Genomic DNA, 14489 nt, shown 5'->3' with positions numbered 1-14489 from the left:
AAAGCTGTATTTTTACAGAGTATCAGTGTAACTGAAATCAGTTGCAGAAGAATGGACTTAAATGAGTCAACCACAGAAAAAATGAACAAAGCCAGTGCCTTTAAAGACATTGGAACATAATTTGAAGCATTGTAAAACAGCCATCACATTAGGGAAATAGCAGATCCGAGGTTTTTTCCAAGGAGACAGAAACCTAAGCAAATAACTAGTCTGTGATTTTTTAAAGTTCTTAATCCTTTTTGATCACAGCCAATTAAGATTCCCTTCTTCTCTTTAAAAAAGACAAAGTTATTATATAATCAATACAATTTTTTTGCTACTTTAGTGTTGATATGTAATACTTGGATTTTGAAAATGAAGGTGAGCTGAGCACACTGTGCCTGCCAAGAGAGACAAAAACACTTGCCCATAGCCAATGTCTAGAGTAATGTATGTTAAAATAGTTACTAGACAAAAGGTCAGTAGTCTTTTTCCTGTTCTTTGAGTCTATTGCAAACTCTTCGTTAATGAATTGGGTCTTTTAACTTCCTAAAGAACCAGTAGCTCCAGATGTTCTGCTTGAGTTTCATTAGAAATATTTTTCTGACTTAATAAAATTTATCTTTCTGATCAATAGTCCTTTTTTTTTTTTTTGCCATTTGAAAACACGTTTCTTCTACTTTATGAATATCTTTATAGGAGCTCTTTGTACAATGCTTGGCATAGAATAAGCACTCTGTAAATGTTAGTTCCTTTCTTTTTGTAGAAGACAGACTAAATCTCTAAGTAAAAATTGCTTTCATGGCATGCAAAACTAATATTTAATAGTGCATGGATTGTTATATATTTATAAGCCACTTAAATTTAAGAAATAAACTTTTTGCTGTTCCTTACATTTCTAAATAAATTTTACCACTCCTAACCCATACCTTAAAATATAATTGACATCAGGTTTTTACTTGAGTAATTTTCAAAACAAAATACTTGGTTAATTCCATTTTTCTCTTTACCAAAATTTTAAAAATATATATGTTTGATAATACCTAAGCCAGTACTTTTTTTTTTTTAGATAGGAAAAGGAAATTCCTTTTCAGTTATGATTATTAGGATTGATATGCATGTGCTTTCTACTTATAAACTAATGCTATTTTCCTTGTCCTTTTGTTTCACTGCTACTTCCATCCTGATGCATTTTGCTTCTTCCTGGTTTGGACTGTATTTGTTTGCTGCTCAATTACCCTGCCTAATAAAAGCTTCTTGGTGATAGCAAAGATGTCCTTGGGTCATCAAGTAAGTAGCTAAAGTTTGAATAGAATGTTTGGGGACATGATAATATTTTGATATGTACTTATGGAAGGCAAAAGTTATTTCTATCTTGGTTTATTATATCTTCTCATTTTCTTTCCAGGCATTGAAAATTCAAAATAAAAAATATAAATTGTTATTCGGTGCCCATCTGTTCTCAGTGTCCTCTAACCTTGACAGACAGTGTTTGTGTATTTATATCTTGATAATTTAAAGATGACGTATTTATTCAGCCAAATATTTAATTAGTAATTTAGGACTTCTTAATCATAATATTCCTTTTTATAATCATCATAAGGTTTAGATCAGACTATTTTGAGGCTAGAGATAGTGCAAAGAATTCACTGCCATATGGAAATGAGGAATAATGTTTTATTTTAGTCACAATTTTTATGGAATAGATAATCTGGTTATGAATTTTTTTAATACTTTGGGGGTTTCGTAAGTGAAAAATGTTTCATCGTAGGGATTTAGAAGATGTATCTTTTAAAGTTTTATCCAGTTTATCTCAACAAATTTCAGTTGTTTTTTTTTTTAATCAGACGTTTGCTAGCTCTGGAGATACACAATGCATAAAACATGTGCCTTGCATCTTTATAGGCCAGCTGAGGACTTAGAACCATGAATAGATAGTTTCACATCATTGTGGGAGGGACAGCTTTTGCATTAAAAAATATAGACTGACTTTATAAGTTCTTGTTAGTGGTGTTTTTGGCAATTAAATAGTAGACATGATGCATTTTAATTGAATAAATACCTTAAATATGTAAATCAGCCATTTAAATCATAACTGTTTACCCAAAATGTAAGCACTGTACATTATGGATATACCTCCCACTGAATTAGAAACTGAAACTGATTTTTCCTTTTTGTAAGTATACAACAGCTCAGTGTCCCCAAATAAAACATTTAATATCTCTTAAAAATATGTGTGTGTGTATATATATATACATATATATACACATACACACACACGTACACATACATACAAAGAATTACTGAGGTGAGAGGAACTATAGAGACTATCTAATAAAACATTTACTTTATAGGTGAAGAGCTGAAGCTAAAAGCTTAAATATCTAAGGAATAAGAATGGTTATTTTTACCTCTAATTCAATGTGCCATCTACTGTTTTTCAAAAATTCAGAATGAACCTATCAATTTGCTGAGTTCAAATCAAGTCAAATAATTAAAATTTTTATCATATATCAGATAAAAGTTTAAATTTTACTGAAGAGAAATAGAAGTAATTATATTGATTTAGGAAGTTTTCCTATTTATCCTAGTTATATGACTATTGACAATTGGTTTACTGCTCTAGGATTCAATTTTCTCAATTGTCAAAGGTGATTGGGTAAGATAATGGCCAGGGTTTTTCTAGGTGATAAATTCTTTGATCAAAATTGGCTGCTATTGGTTCCTAATACAGATTACAGTATGTATGTCATGTTTTTTTCTTTTAAAGAGGTGAGTTAATATGCAAAAATTCATTTTTTTCTTAACTTCAACAATTCACAATATTTTAAATATTATTTATTATACAACTAGCATTATTAGAATAATAGCTGTTTAAAACATAGAAAAAACTATACACATTCCAAAACACTGTTATGTTTTGTTGTTCAGCCTTGTGATACTTGGCAGACATTTATAATGGGTTCTTCAATTACTTTAGCACATATATTTAGATGTTGTCTCAGGTGAACTGAATGGTACTGCTGAACTTCATAAATAGAATTGCATTTTTAATATGAACTGAAATGGTTCTCTTTTAGGAACTGGGTTTTATACTTGGAGACGTCTCTAATTTTTACATGAAATGGGGGAAAGTTACTATGGTTACGTACTTTAAGCAAATATAAATAAAAATGTACAATATGTAATAGAAATGAATTTATATTGTATCCTACCAAGTAAAATCACTTAACGTCATCTTATCTTAGTTTTAATTCATTCATTTAGATTAAGGAGGAAATACCTGAGATTAAAGCTTGTGAAATTCTTCAAATTTTATTTTGATGAGTTGAATGCAGAAAGTGAAGAATAGTAGTTAAAGCATTATATTCCATTTAGAGTGTATCACTGGTATATTATGTAACTATTGATTATTCTACTGTGATTTATACTATTCTTAAGATGAATGAAATGTGATGAATAGAAAGTGCATTACTTTACTTTCACTATAAAGTGGAGACCAGCAGAGGGCGCATTGTAATGTTTCCTTCAGTAGCTGAAAACCTTATTCAATAGTATATGAACTGATTGTAGTGTCAGAAACTACACTGGAATCAGGCAGATTTCTATTCAACAATTACCTATTGAGTCAGTTAATGAGTATTTATAAGTCTGTTATGTGCCAGAGAATACTGACCAAAAAACCAAAGCCACTCTCCTTCTAGAACTTACATTAGAGTAGTTCACAATTGGATAAGTGATTTAGGATTTATAGTGATTTTTATATTATACAGAGACTATTTTTTTAGACGGTATATTTGTTAATATTTATGAATGGGGTGAGAGAAAACCAATAGGATAATAGGCTTTCCTAGTTTTTTTCTAAAGAGGTGTACTCTATACATTACTATTTCTGTGTACCCTGTCACTCTCAAGGTATAAAGTCATCAAAACCTTCTATCAGCCATGTGTCTTCTCAATCAAGGTAGCTCCTCTGGTCTTCAAATATCCTTAGTTTATATGGGGGTCTCATTACCCATAATTGACAGAGTCAGTGTCCATGTGGTTGAACTCAATCTGCTGACTCCCCTTTCCTCCCAGATGACTGGGTTCAAAGCCCCAGCCTTACTAATCCTCTGGTCTTTCTGATGTGGCCAGCTCCCATCCTGAGACTGCATGCTGATGTGGCTGGCCCCTCCCTGTCCTCTCCTTAGCATTTGAGCTATCAGGTGTGGTCCTGGACACACCAAGAAGAAAAAACAAAAGACATCCCTATAATAGGGGATTCCTAAGATTAAGAGCTTCCTTAGGAACTGAGGACATAAACCAACCAAGTTTTTCATTATACTATACTAGGTTGTAAAAATCCTAAAGAGTAATACCTCAATCAAAAATGGATTAGATAGGAAAACGGACTTTGGCCCAGTGGTTAGGGCGTCCGTCTACCATATGGGAGGTCCGTGGTTCAAACCCCGGGCCTCCTTGACCCGTGTGGAGCTGGCCATGCGCAGCGCTGATGCGCGCAAGGAGTGCCGTGCCACGCAAGGGTGTCCCCCGCGTGGGGGAGCCCCACGCGCAAGGAGTGTGCCCGTGAGGAAAGCCGCCCAGCGTGAAAAGAAAGAGCAGCCTGCCCAGGAATGGCGCCGCCCACACTTCCCGTGCCGCTGACGACAACAGAAGCGGACAAAGAAACAAGACGCAGCAAACAGACACCAAGAACAGACAACGAGGGGAGGGGGGGAAATTAAATAAATAAATAAATCTTTAAAAAAAAAAATGGATTAGATAGAAAATAAAAATTTAAAAAGCAAACAGAAAGATTGGTGTGGTGACTGGAACCAAATTTGCACTTCTCTGAGTACTTTCTTTTTTATATTGAAGGAATCTAAGGCATATATCTTACTGATGGAATACTGAAGTATGCTTTAACTGTGTTAGTTTTTGTTCTTATACTGTACTTTAAATTAAGCCTTAATTATACTCTCTGATACATATTAAAGAATTTATGTGGCATATGTAAACTGTAAAGCATAATTATACAGTAACCACCTGTTGAACCTATTATCCAGTTTAAGAACTTGAATTAGAAATGCCTCACATTGGTCTATGTGCTTCTTCCCTCTTCTTTTTTTAAAGATTTATTATTTATTTATTTCTCTCCCCTTCCCACCCCCACAATTGTCTGTTCTCTGTGTCCATTTGCTTCGTGTTCTTTTTGTCCGCTTCTGCTGTTGTCAGTGGCACGGCTCTCCTTGTGCGTATCAGCACTGCGCGTGGGCCAGCACCACACGGGTCAAGGAGGCCCGGCCTTTGAACCGTGGATCTCCCATGTGGTAGATGGATGCCCTATCCACTGGGCCAAGTCTGCTTCCCTTCTTCCCTCTTCTTCATGCCTACCCCCCAAAAGTGATGAATCATTGGTACTTTTTGCTTACGTTCTTTGTTTTTTTAAAAAAAATACGTTCTTATTTTTTAATCATGTATGTATCACAAAGTTTTGTTTTGTTTGTTTTTTAATTAGAGAAGTCATAAGTTTATAAAAAATCAGGTACAGGATTCCCATGTATCATCCTACCACCAGCACTTTACATTGTTGTGACACATTTGTTACAAATGAAGGAACATTGTCATAATATTATGCTTTGTTTTTAATATTCATAAGAATATATGCAATCTCCTAGGATTTTCTATTTAGATTTAACATTTTAATTCCAAGATTCAGCTATGTTGTTGCATACAGATATGTGATTCATTTTCAATGCTGTATAGTATGCCATATATTCATGTGCCACAATTTATCAGTCCATTTTATTTTAAATCGACGAGTATTTAGGTTATTTTTATTTTTGCTACTATGAACAGTGTAGCTGTGATTTTTTTTTTTTAAAGGTGTGAAGGCCAGGGATTGAACCTGGGACCTTGTATGTGGGAAGCTGGTGCTCAACCACGAGCCACATCAAATCCCCTGAGTTGATTTTTTCATTTGTTTGCTTGTTTTTGTTTTTAGGAGGCACTGGGAACTGAACCTGGGACCTCCCACTGAAGCAGGCACTCAACCACTTGAGCCACATCCATTTCCCTGAGTATTTTTGTCTCTTGCTATATACATGAGTTTTTTAAGTATAAATCTAAGAGTGGAATTATTGGGCTATAGGGTGCACTGGAATTCAGTTTTGTAAGATGGTTCTTAATTGTTTCCCAAAGTGCTTGTATCAATTTATACTCTACCAACAGGGTTTAAAATATTTCATTGATCTTTCCTAATTGTACTTAGTATTATCAGACATATTAATTTTTGTCAGTTCTACTGAGCCTAAAATATTTCATAATGATTTTGATTTGTATTTCCCTAATTAATAAGTAGGATGAACAGCTTTTCATATATTTACTGGCCATTTGTATTTGTTCTTCAGAAAAATCACTGTTCAGGTCCTGCCCCATTTTTCTATTGTGTTGCTGAATTCAGAAATTAAAGAATGGTAGTTCAGAATATGAGGTCTTCCATGGGGAGCTGGCCCATGCGCAATGTTGATGTGTGCAAGGAGTGCCGTGCCACGCAGGGGTGTCCCCAGCGTATGGGAGCCCCACACGCAAGGAGTGCGCCCCGTAAGGAGAGTCGCTCAGTGCGAAAGAAAGTGCAGCCTGCCAAGGAACGGTGCCGCACACACGGAGAGCTGACACATCAAGATGATGCAACAAAAAGAAACACAGATTCCCGTGCCACTGACAACAACAGAAATGGACAAAGAAGATGCAGCACATAAACACAGAGAACAGACAGCTGGGATTGGGGGGGTGGGGAAGGGGAGAAAAATAAATAAATCTTAAAAAAAAAAAAAAAGAATATGAGGTCTTTCCAAATTGAATTTTAGAGCTTTTTTTTCCTTCCTTTGTTAGAGCAGTTGTGGGTTTTTGCATAAAATACAGAATTCTCATATACCACCCTATTATTAGCATCTTGCATTGGGGTGGAACATTTATTACAATTGATGGAAACACATTTTTATAGCTATATTAACTATAGTGCATGGTTTAACTTAGGGTTCACTGCTTATGTAGTATAGTTCCATGGATTAAAAAACAATTTTTATTATGTTACCATATATACAACCTAACATTTCCCCTTTTAACCACATTTAGATGTATTTTTTCAGTGCTGTGAATTACATTCACAATGTTGTGCTCAATCACCACCATCCATTACCAAAACATTTCCATTGTTCCAAATAGGAACCCTGTACATTTTAAGCCTTAACATCCCATTCTCTATCCTCATCATGTCTCCTGGTAACCTGTATTACAAATTCTGACTTTATGAGTTTGCTTATTCTAATTATTTCATACCTGTGAGATTATATATTTGTCCTTTTGTGTCTGGCTTATTTCACTTAACATGATTCTTCAAGTTCATCCATGTTGTCACATGTATCAGAATTTTTCATTCCTTTTTACAATAATATTCCATTGTATGTATACACCACATTTCATTTATACATTTATCAGTTGATGAACACTTATGTTGCTTGCATATTTTGGCAATTGTGAATACTGCTGCTCAGAACATCAGTGTGCAAATATCTGTTTGAGTCTATGCTTTTAATTCTATTGGGTATATACCAGGGATTGCTGGATCATATGGTAATTCTATATTTAGCTTTCTCAGAAACTGCCAACTGTCTTCCACAGTAGCTGCACCATTTTACATTCCACCAGTAATGAATGAGTATTCCTATTTCTCCACATCCTCTCCAATACTTATAATTGTTTGTCTTTTTAATAGTATCCATTCTACTGGGTATGAAATGGTATTTCATTGTGATTTTGATTTGCATTTCCCTGATGGCTAATGATATTGAGTGTCTTTTCATGTGCTTTCTATCCATTTTAGTATATTCTTTGTAGAGATATCTATTCAAGTCTTTTGCTCATCTAAAAAAAATTGGCTGTTTGTCTATTTGTTGTTAAGTTGAAGGATTTCTTTATATATTCTGGATTTTAAACCTTTCTTGGATATGTGGTGTATTAGTCAAAGGGGTGCTGATGCAAAGTACCAGAAATCTGTTGGCTTTTATAAAGGCTATTTATTTGGAGTAAAAGCATACAGTTACAAAGAGTCCAACTCAAGTCTGCTTTATCTCCAGAGTCTGTTACCATGTATTAAAGCAAGATGGTGGGCCATCTCTGCCTGGTCTCTCCTTCTTATGCTTAAGGTTCCATGGGCCCAGCTTCTTCTGATATAAGCTGTAGGATGGCATAGGGCTTGTCTCTCAGGCTTTCTGTATCAGTGTGACATAGTGCTTGTTTCTTTCCAGGCTTTATCTCAGCTGTTCAGCTGCAGACTATCAGGCTAATGTCTCATCTCTCTCTGGGCTTTAGCTGTTTGAGTCTTCTCTCCTCTGGAATCTATGGAGCTCTCTCTCTTCCAGTATCTTCTGTGTGTCTTCTTGAGCGAATGTCCATTTATACCAGCCCACCAGGGGGCAGGGACTCAACTCTTAAGTCATGCCCTACTGACAAGCTCTAATCTTAACAGGTAATTTAATCAAGGTACCTTCAACTGAATCTATTGCAATTCAGTCAGCTGAATCTAATGCATTCAAAGGATATCACACCCAGAGGAACAGACCAGTTTACAAACATAATCTTTCTCTTTTCTTGATGGTCCATAAATAATATTAAACTACCACATGTGTTTTCCAAATATTTTATCCCATTGTGTAGGTTGTCATTTTACTTTCATGATAAGGTTCCATTTATCTATTTTTTCCTTTTGTTTCCTGTGCTTTGGGTATAAAGTCTTAAGAAACCATTGCCTAACACAAGATCCTGATGATGCTTGCCTACATTTTCTTCTAGGAGTTTTATAGTCCTGGCTTTTATATTTGTGTCTTTGATCCATTTTGGGTTGCTTTTTATATCTGGTGTGATCTAAGGGTCCTCCTTTTTCTTCCTCTCCCTCCCTCCCTCCCTCCCTTTCTTCCTTTTTTAGCAAATGGAGATCCAGTTTTCCCGGCACCATTTGTAGAAGAGATTATTCTTTTTCACTTGAGTAGTCTTTGCTATCTTAAGAAAAAGCAGTTGGCCATAAATGCGAAGGGTGATTTCTGAGTTCTCATTTTGATTCTGTTGGTCTATATGCCTGTCCTTGTGTCAGTACCATGATACTTTGATTACTGTGGCTTTGTAATATGTTTTAGTATTTGTGAGTGTGAGTCCTCCAACTTCATTCTTCTTTTTCAAGATGGCTTTGGCTATTTGGAGTCCCTTACCTTTCCATATAAATTTTATATATATATATATACATATATATATATATATTTTTTTTTAAATGTATTTCTGGATACCAATCCTTTGTTGCAAAGATCTTCTGTGTTCTGTTCCTTTCTTTTTAGTTTCTTTATGGTGTCTTTTGATTAGTGAATTCTTTAATAAAGTAGAATTTATTCTTTCTTTTTTGGTTAATGCCTAGTTATACCTTTTTAAAGGAATCAGTCCTTACCCCAAGTTTATAAAGATTATCCTCTTATATTTTCCTCTAAAAGTTCTCAAGTTTTCTTTTTACATTTCTATTTTTAATCTTCATTGAACTGTTCTTTGTGTGAAGCATGAGGTAGATATCTATTTCCAATATGGATAATCCAATGTTCTTGTACCATTAACTGAAAAGACTTTCCTTTCTCTACCTCTGTTGTATATCAAGGCTTCCACATATGCAAAGGTCTGTTTCTGAGCTTTCTGCTTTGTTCTTTAGGTCAGTTTGTCTTGCTTACCATCCATATCATATGTTTTCAATTTCAATAATTATTTTTAGAAATCAGTTTACCATGAATCTTGGATTTGGTAACTGAAGGAGTCAACATATATTCCTGGGTAGTCAAGTTGCATAAAAATATAGTTTGTTGATTTATTCATTCAATAAAATTTTATGAAATACCTTTAGTGTACTAAGAACTCTAAGTTTAATTTTGCAACTTAATCTACCAGAACTTCACATTTACATTTTTACCACAATACCTTATAAATCAAATTGCTTTAACATATTTTCCATTATGCTAAAGGTTTCAGAAATATATTTTAGCTCCTTAAATTTCAAAGTAAAACTTAAAAAATACTTTCATTATTTAAGTAAATATATAAAAGTAAAACAATAGTTTTCTACCTTAAAAATAATATCTGTGATTCATGGTTCCTGAATTTATATCTCTAGTCCCAATATCTTCATCTCCCCCTGAATTCCAACTCTTGGGCAGTTGCCAGCCTTATAATTGTCCCTTTATTACTTAGCTGGCATCTCAGATTTATCCAGAATATAACTCTTGATTCACTTATTCTCTTTTTTTTTTAAAAAGAAATTACTATTCCCCTACTTTCTCAGACCAAAAACCTACATGTATTCTTTGACTTTTCTCTTTCTCTCACTACTTACATCCAATTCATTTGTGAGATCTTTAGGCTCCACCTTCAAAATTTATCTGAAATCCTACTGCTTCTCCCCACTTGCACAACTACGACCATCATCCAAGCCCCTGTTACCTCTCCCTTGGACCACAGTAGGAGAGTTCTACCTGGTCTCACAGCTTACCTTCCTCCTTCTGGCTTGTGAAGAAGAGCTCATTCTTTACGCAGAAGCCAGAACAGTCTTTTTAAACTGTAAATCAGATTTGCATCATGCAGAAATCTCTTCAATGGCTTTCCATTATATTTACAATAAAACCCATGGCCCAAAAAGTTAACAAGGGTCTGATCTTAAAAGCGAAAGTTTTTGTAGACTGAATGCACAGAGACATAAAATGAAAGACTGTGGAGATCCTAGGACACTATGGACTTGCTCACAATTTGCCCCATTCCTTCAATGAGTGTTTTTCTCTTTTAGTAATTGGCCAAATGGAAGAGAGGCTTCCTTAAAACACTGTTTAAACTGATTATTTAGCAGAAAATGTTGACAAGGTCAGACTTTGGAACCAAATCGTTCTGAGTTAGAATCTTTATATTATTTACTGGCTACTTAATCTTAGGCAAGGCGATCTCTGAACTTCAAGTTTTCCCATCTCTAAAACAGGAGTCATACCTACTTTCCATGAAAATTAGAGTAGAAATTCTAGTGAATATGAAATATTATTTATACTCTTATTAATTTGTGTTTTTCTTATTACTAATGAGGTTCAGTATGTTTTCATATGTTTATTGATGATTTGTGTTTCTTCTATGAAATGCTTGTGTCTTTTGCTTATTGTTCTATTGGCAAATGTAAAGAGTTGATAGCACAATAAAAGGTGCATAATCTCATGACACCATTCGTTATCAGTTGGATATGGTATTTCCATTTTAATAATGCCTGTAATTTGGATATTTGATGCACACATGATTATCAATTCCTCTAGGACTGATAGCAAACCAAAATTCAAAGAAAACAAAGCAGTTACGCAAATTTATTAAAATAGTAAGGTGGTAAAATGAACATAACCATTGAGTTCATTTCAATCATAATTTTTTTTCTGGTATTAGTTATTCAACTATGTATATCTATGACATTAGTACTAATTCTTCTTCTCGTCTTCTCTTGAGCTGTTGTAGCAAACAGTGACGAATCTCAACTTCTGACACCAGGAAAAATGAGTCAGCGACAAGGCAAAGAAGCCTATCCAACACCAACCAAAGATTTGCATCAGCCGTCTCTTAGTCCAGCAAGTCCTCATAGCCAGGGTAAGACATTGAGACATTGTGGTTTTTAACCGTTTTTTTTTTTGACAGGCTGTGGGGTAGGTTTTATATTTTTTATCTCTCATACCTTTTTCTGCTTTAACGATTTGGTTTATAGATTTTTTGTTTAGTTTTGTTTTTTGACAGCTGTAACCTTCTTGAAATGAGCACATTTTAAAATAACAAGAAACTATTACATCTTAACATAAATAACATTTCTTATAAAAAATAAGTTTTCAGAAAAAATAATAAATTGAATGAGAAGAGTGTAATCGTTTTTTACCTCACAGTTTCTCATCCTATGGACTGTTGACATTTTGGGTCAGATAATTCTTTGTTGTAGGGGGCTGTACAGTGCATTGAAGCATATTTAACAGCATCCCTGGCCTCTGCCCTACTAGATACCAATAGCACCCTACCCCGTCCCCCAAGTCGTGACAATTAGGAATGCTCCAGGCATTGCCAAATGCCCATTGCAGGACAAAATCTTCTTTGGTGGAGAACTACTGTTTTACATTTTTGTGAATTCTCTTTAATGTTTGGTTAGTAGAAGACACCTAGATTTTCATATCTGCTTCTCAGTCTGTTGTGATATGATTTGATTGAAGTATTTAAATAAAATCTGGTATCACACATGTAAGTAGTTAGAAAAGAAAGGATTATATTAATAGCGTTTATATATAATTGTGGATATTATTCTTTGATGCTTAAATATTAGCTGCAATATGGACTCTGAAACCATATCAGTGAATTTTTCATACTTTGTTAAATTAAAATCCACTGGTCTATCTTGAACTTTGAATGGCTCTCTTACTCATACATGATTTTGTAACATCATACATTACTCATTTGGAAAATGCTGGTTCATTGAGTTATGCAGATCCTCCAAGTACTGAAACATTTTTTAGTATAATACAGAAAAGTGTTTTATGTGTACTTCTCATTTTGTCACACAGAATATTAAAAATTGATCGTAAACTCAAAGGTCAAGTTTATTAATTTTTACTACTTCATCAAGAACATTTTTAAGCAAAACTGGCATTCTTTTACTATGTATTTGTGGTAGTGAAGAATTGTAATAATTACTACTGTTTGGTGTCACTTTTTTCTCATTCATAATAGATCAGTTTTGTATATTAGATTCTGCTTCTCAACTAAAGTTTATTTAATCAAATACTTTGAAGTCTCTCTGCTGATACTACTGATAGCTTCGATAGAAGGACTTCTACTTTTAAAACTGAGAACTTAAATTTGATTTTTGAAAGCTAATATACCTTTAAGTTATCAAGTATTTTTAAAAATTAAATTTAGAGTCTGGACTAACATCTTATACTGTTTGGTGATTAGTCAGGTTTAGGTATTGTTACTTTATGAATTATCCTTTGAAATTTGGCTTTAGTTATTTCCTTTTAGATAAGTGTTAATTGGTAAATGGTAAGTTACATGGTCATCTTTTACTTTATTTCTGTGGAAGATGTTTTTCTAGGCATGTGTTAGATGGAACATTTTTCTATAGCATTGTATGAATTGTACAAACTTTATGTAACAAGATGAATAAATTTCTATGTTAGCATTTACTGTTTAGTTGTTAAATATGTTTTTGGAAAGTTAGCATTTTTGTTGCCAAATTTTGAGTTTCGAAGACCTAAAAATGGATATATGTTATACACTGATAGAAATAGGCTGCATTAAGACAAAACTCTGAAAGGATGCAGCTTATCTGTTTTTTCTTATTCTTTGCTCCAGAATTTTGACTTTGATGGATATAGTTCTTCTGATTCATGTATCTGCGTACTAGAATATTTTGGTGGGGTTCTTTAATTTGAATCTGGATCAAGTAACAGAAGCATTAGTTACTGATAATTAACCCACCCTTGTTTATCTTTTTATTAGGAACATTTTCAGCCATACAGGGAAGTCAAAAGAATAGTACAATTAACTCTAACTTACCTATTTATTAGTAGATTTAAGAAATGATTGACCTCTTGCAGTATTTGTCTCATTTATTTGGCAAGGGGGCTGGAGTATTTAAAGTAAATTATAGACTCATGATATTTTACCCTTAAATACTTAATACATCTATAAAATTAGGATATTTTCTTATATAAGCACAAAACTTTTATTCCATCAACAAAAATTATGGTAATTACTTAACATATCTTATTACCTACTCCATAAAAATTTCCCCAGCCTTTTTATAGTAGACGTGTTGAAGTCAGGATCCAAATAAGGATCATAACATTGTATTTGTTTGTTATGCTGAATTTGGTTTCTTTAATCTTAAAGAATCGTTGTTTTCCCTTTTGCATTTGGCTTTTTAAAGCAACTGGATCAGTATCCTATAGAGAATTTAACTTTGAATTTGATTGCTTCCTTTTAGCATTGTTTCATTTGTTCCTTTGTCTTCAATATTTTCAGTAAACTGGAGTTAGATGTAAAGGCTTGATTAAACGCAGGTTGGACATTTTTGACAAGACTACTTTGTAGGGGATGTGTAGTAATTTGTATTGCATCACATTAGAAATCACTTAATATCTGACATTCCCACTATTAGCAATGTTGAGATTTGTCAGTGGGTTGAGGTGATGACAGTATCATCCTCTTCATTGGAAGATATATCTTTTCACTTTTATGACCTGAAAATAAGATGGAGGTGACATATTTGGCATCCTGCAAATATTCTGTTCCCTTCAAATTTTCATATAAAGATATAAGTGTCATTTGATGATCATTGACTGAATCAGTTACATGATTAGGGTTTGAAAAATGCTGATTTTCTAATTCTGTCATTCTTTCTACATTTGGTACTGTTTCAACGAAGAATTCTTCAA

At 33.8% G+C, this 14489-nt stretch overlaps 1 protein-coding gene across 15 annotated transcripts in view; it reads left to right on the top strand.

Annotated features, from left to right (window-relative positions):
• The window catches only part of OSBPL8 (oxysterol binding protein like 8), a 273463-nt gene that overhangs the window by 144335 nt on the left and 114639 nt on the right, over window positions 1–14489 (top strand). For 6 of the 15 annotated variants that reach the window (XM_058308448.2, XM_058308452.2, XM_058308446.2 and 3 more), the window contains 2 exons: window positions 1233–1269; window positions 11524–11661. In XM_058308448.2, the coding sequence (XP_058164431.1) occupies window positions 1233–1269; window positions 11524–11661 (175 nt within the window). The remainder of the gene's footprint in view (window positions 1–1232; window positions 1270–11523; window positions 11662–14489) is intronic. The other 9 variants (XM_058308454.2, XM_058308450.2, XM_058308451.2 and 6 more) reach the window with 3 other exon arrangements.

This window comes from Dasypus novemcinctus, chromosome 12 (assembly GCF_030445035.2).
Source record: "Dasypus novemcinctus isolate mDasNov1 chromosome 12, mDasNov1.1.hap2, whole genome shotgun sequence".
In the NCBI taxonomy this organism is placed as follows: domain Eukaryota; kingdom Metazoa; phylum Chordata; class Mammalia; order Cingulata; family Dasypodidae; genus Dasypus; species Dasypus novemcinctus.
The sequence above is the reverse complement of the archived record's forward strand: the minus strand, read 5'-3'. Positions and strand labels throughout refer to the sequence as shown.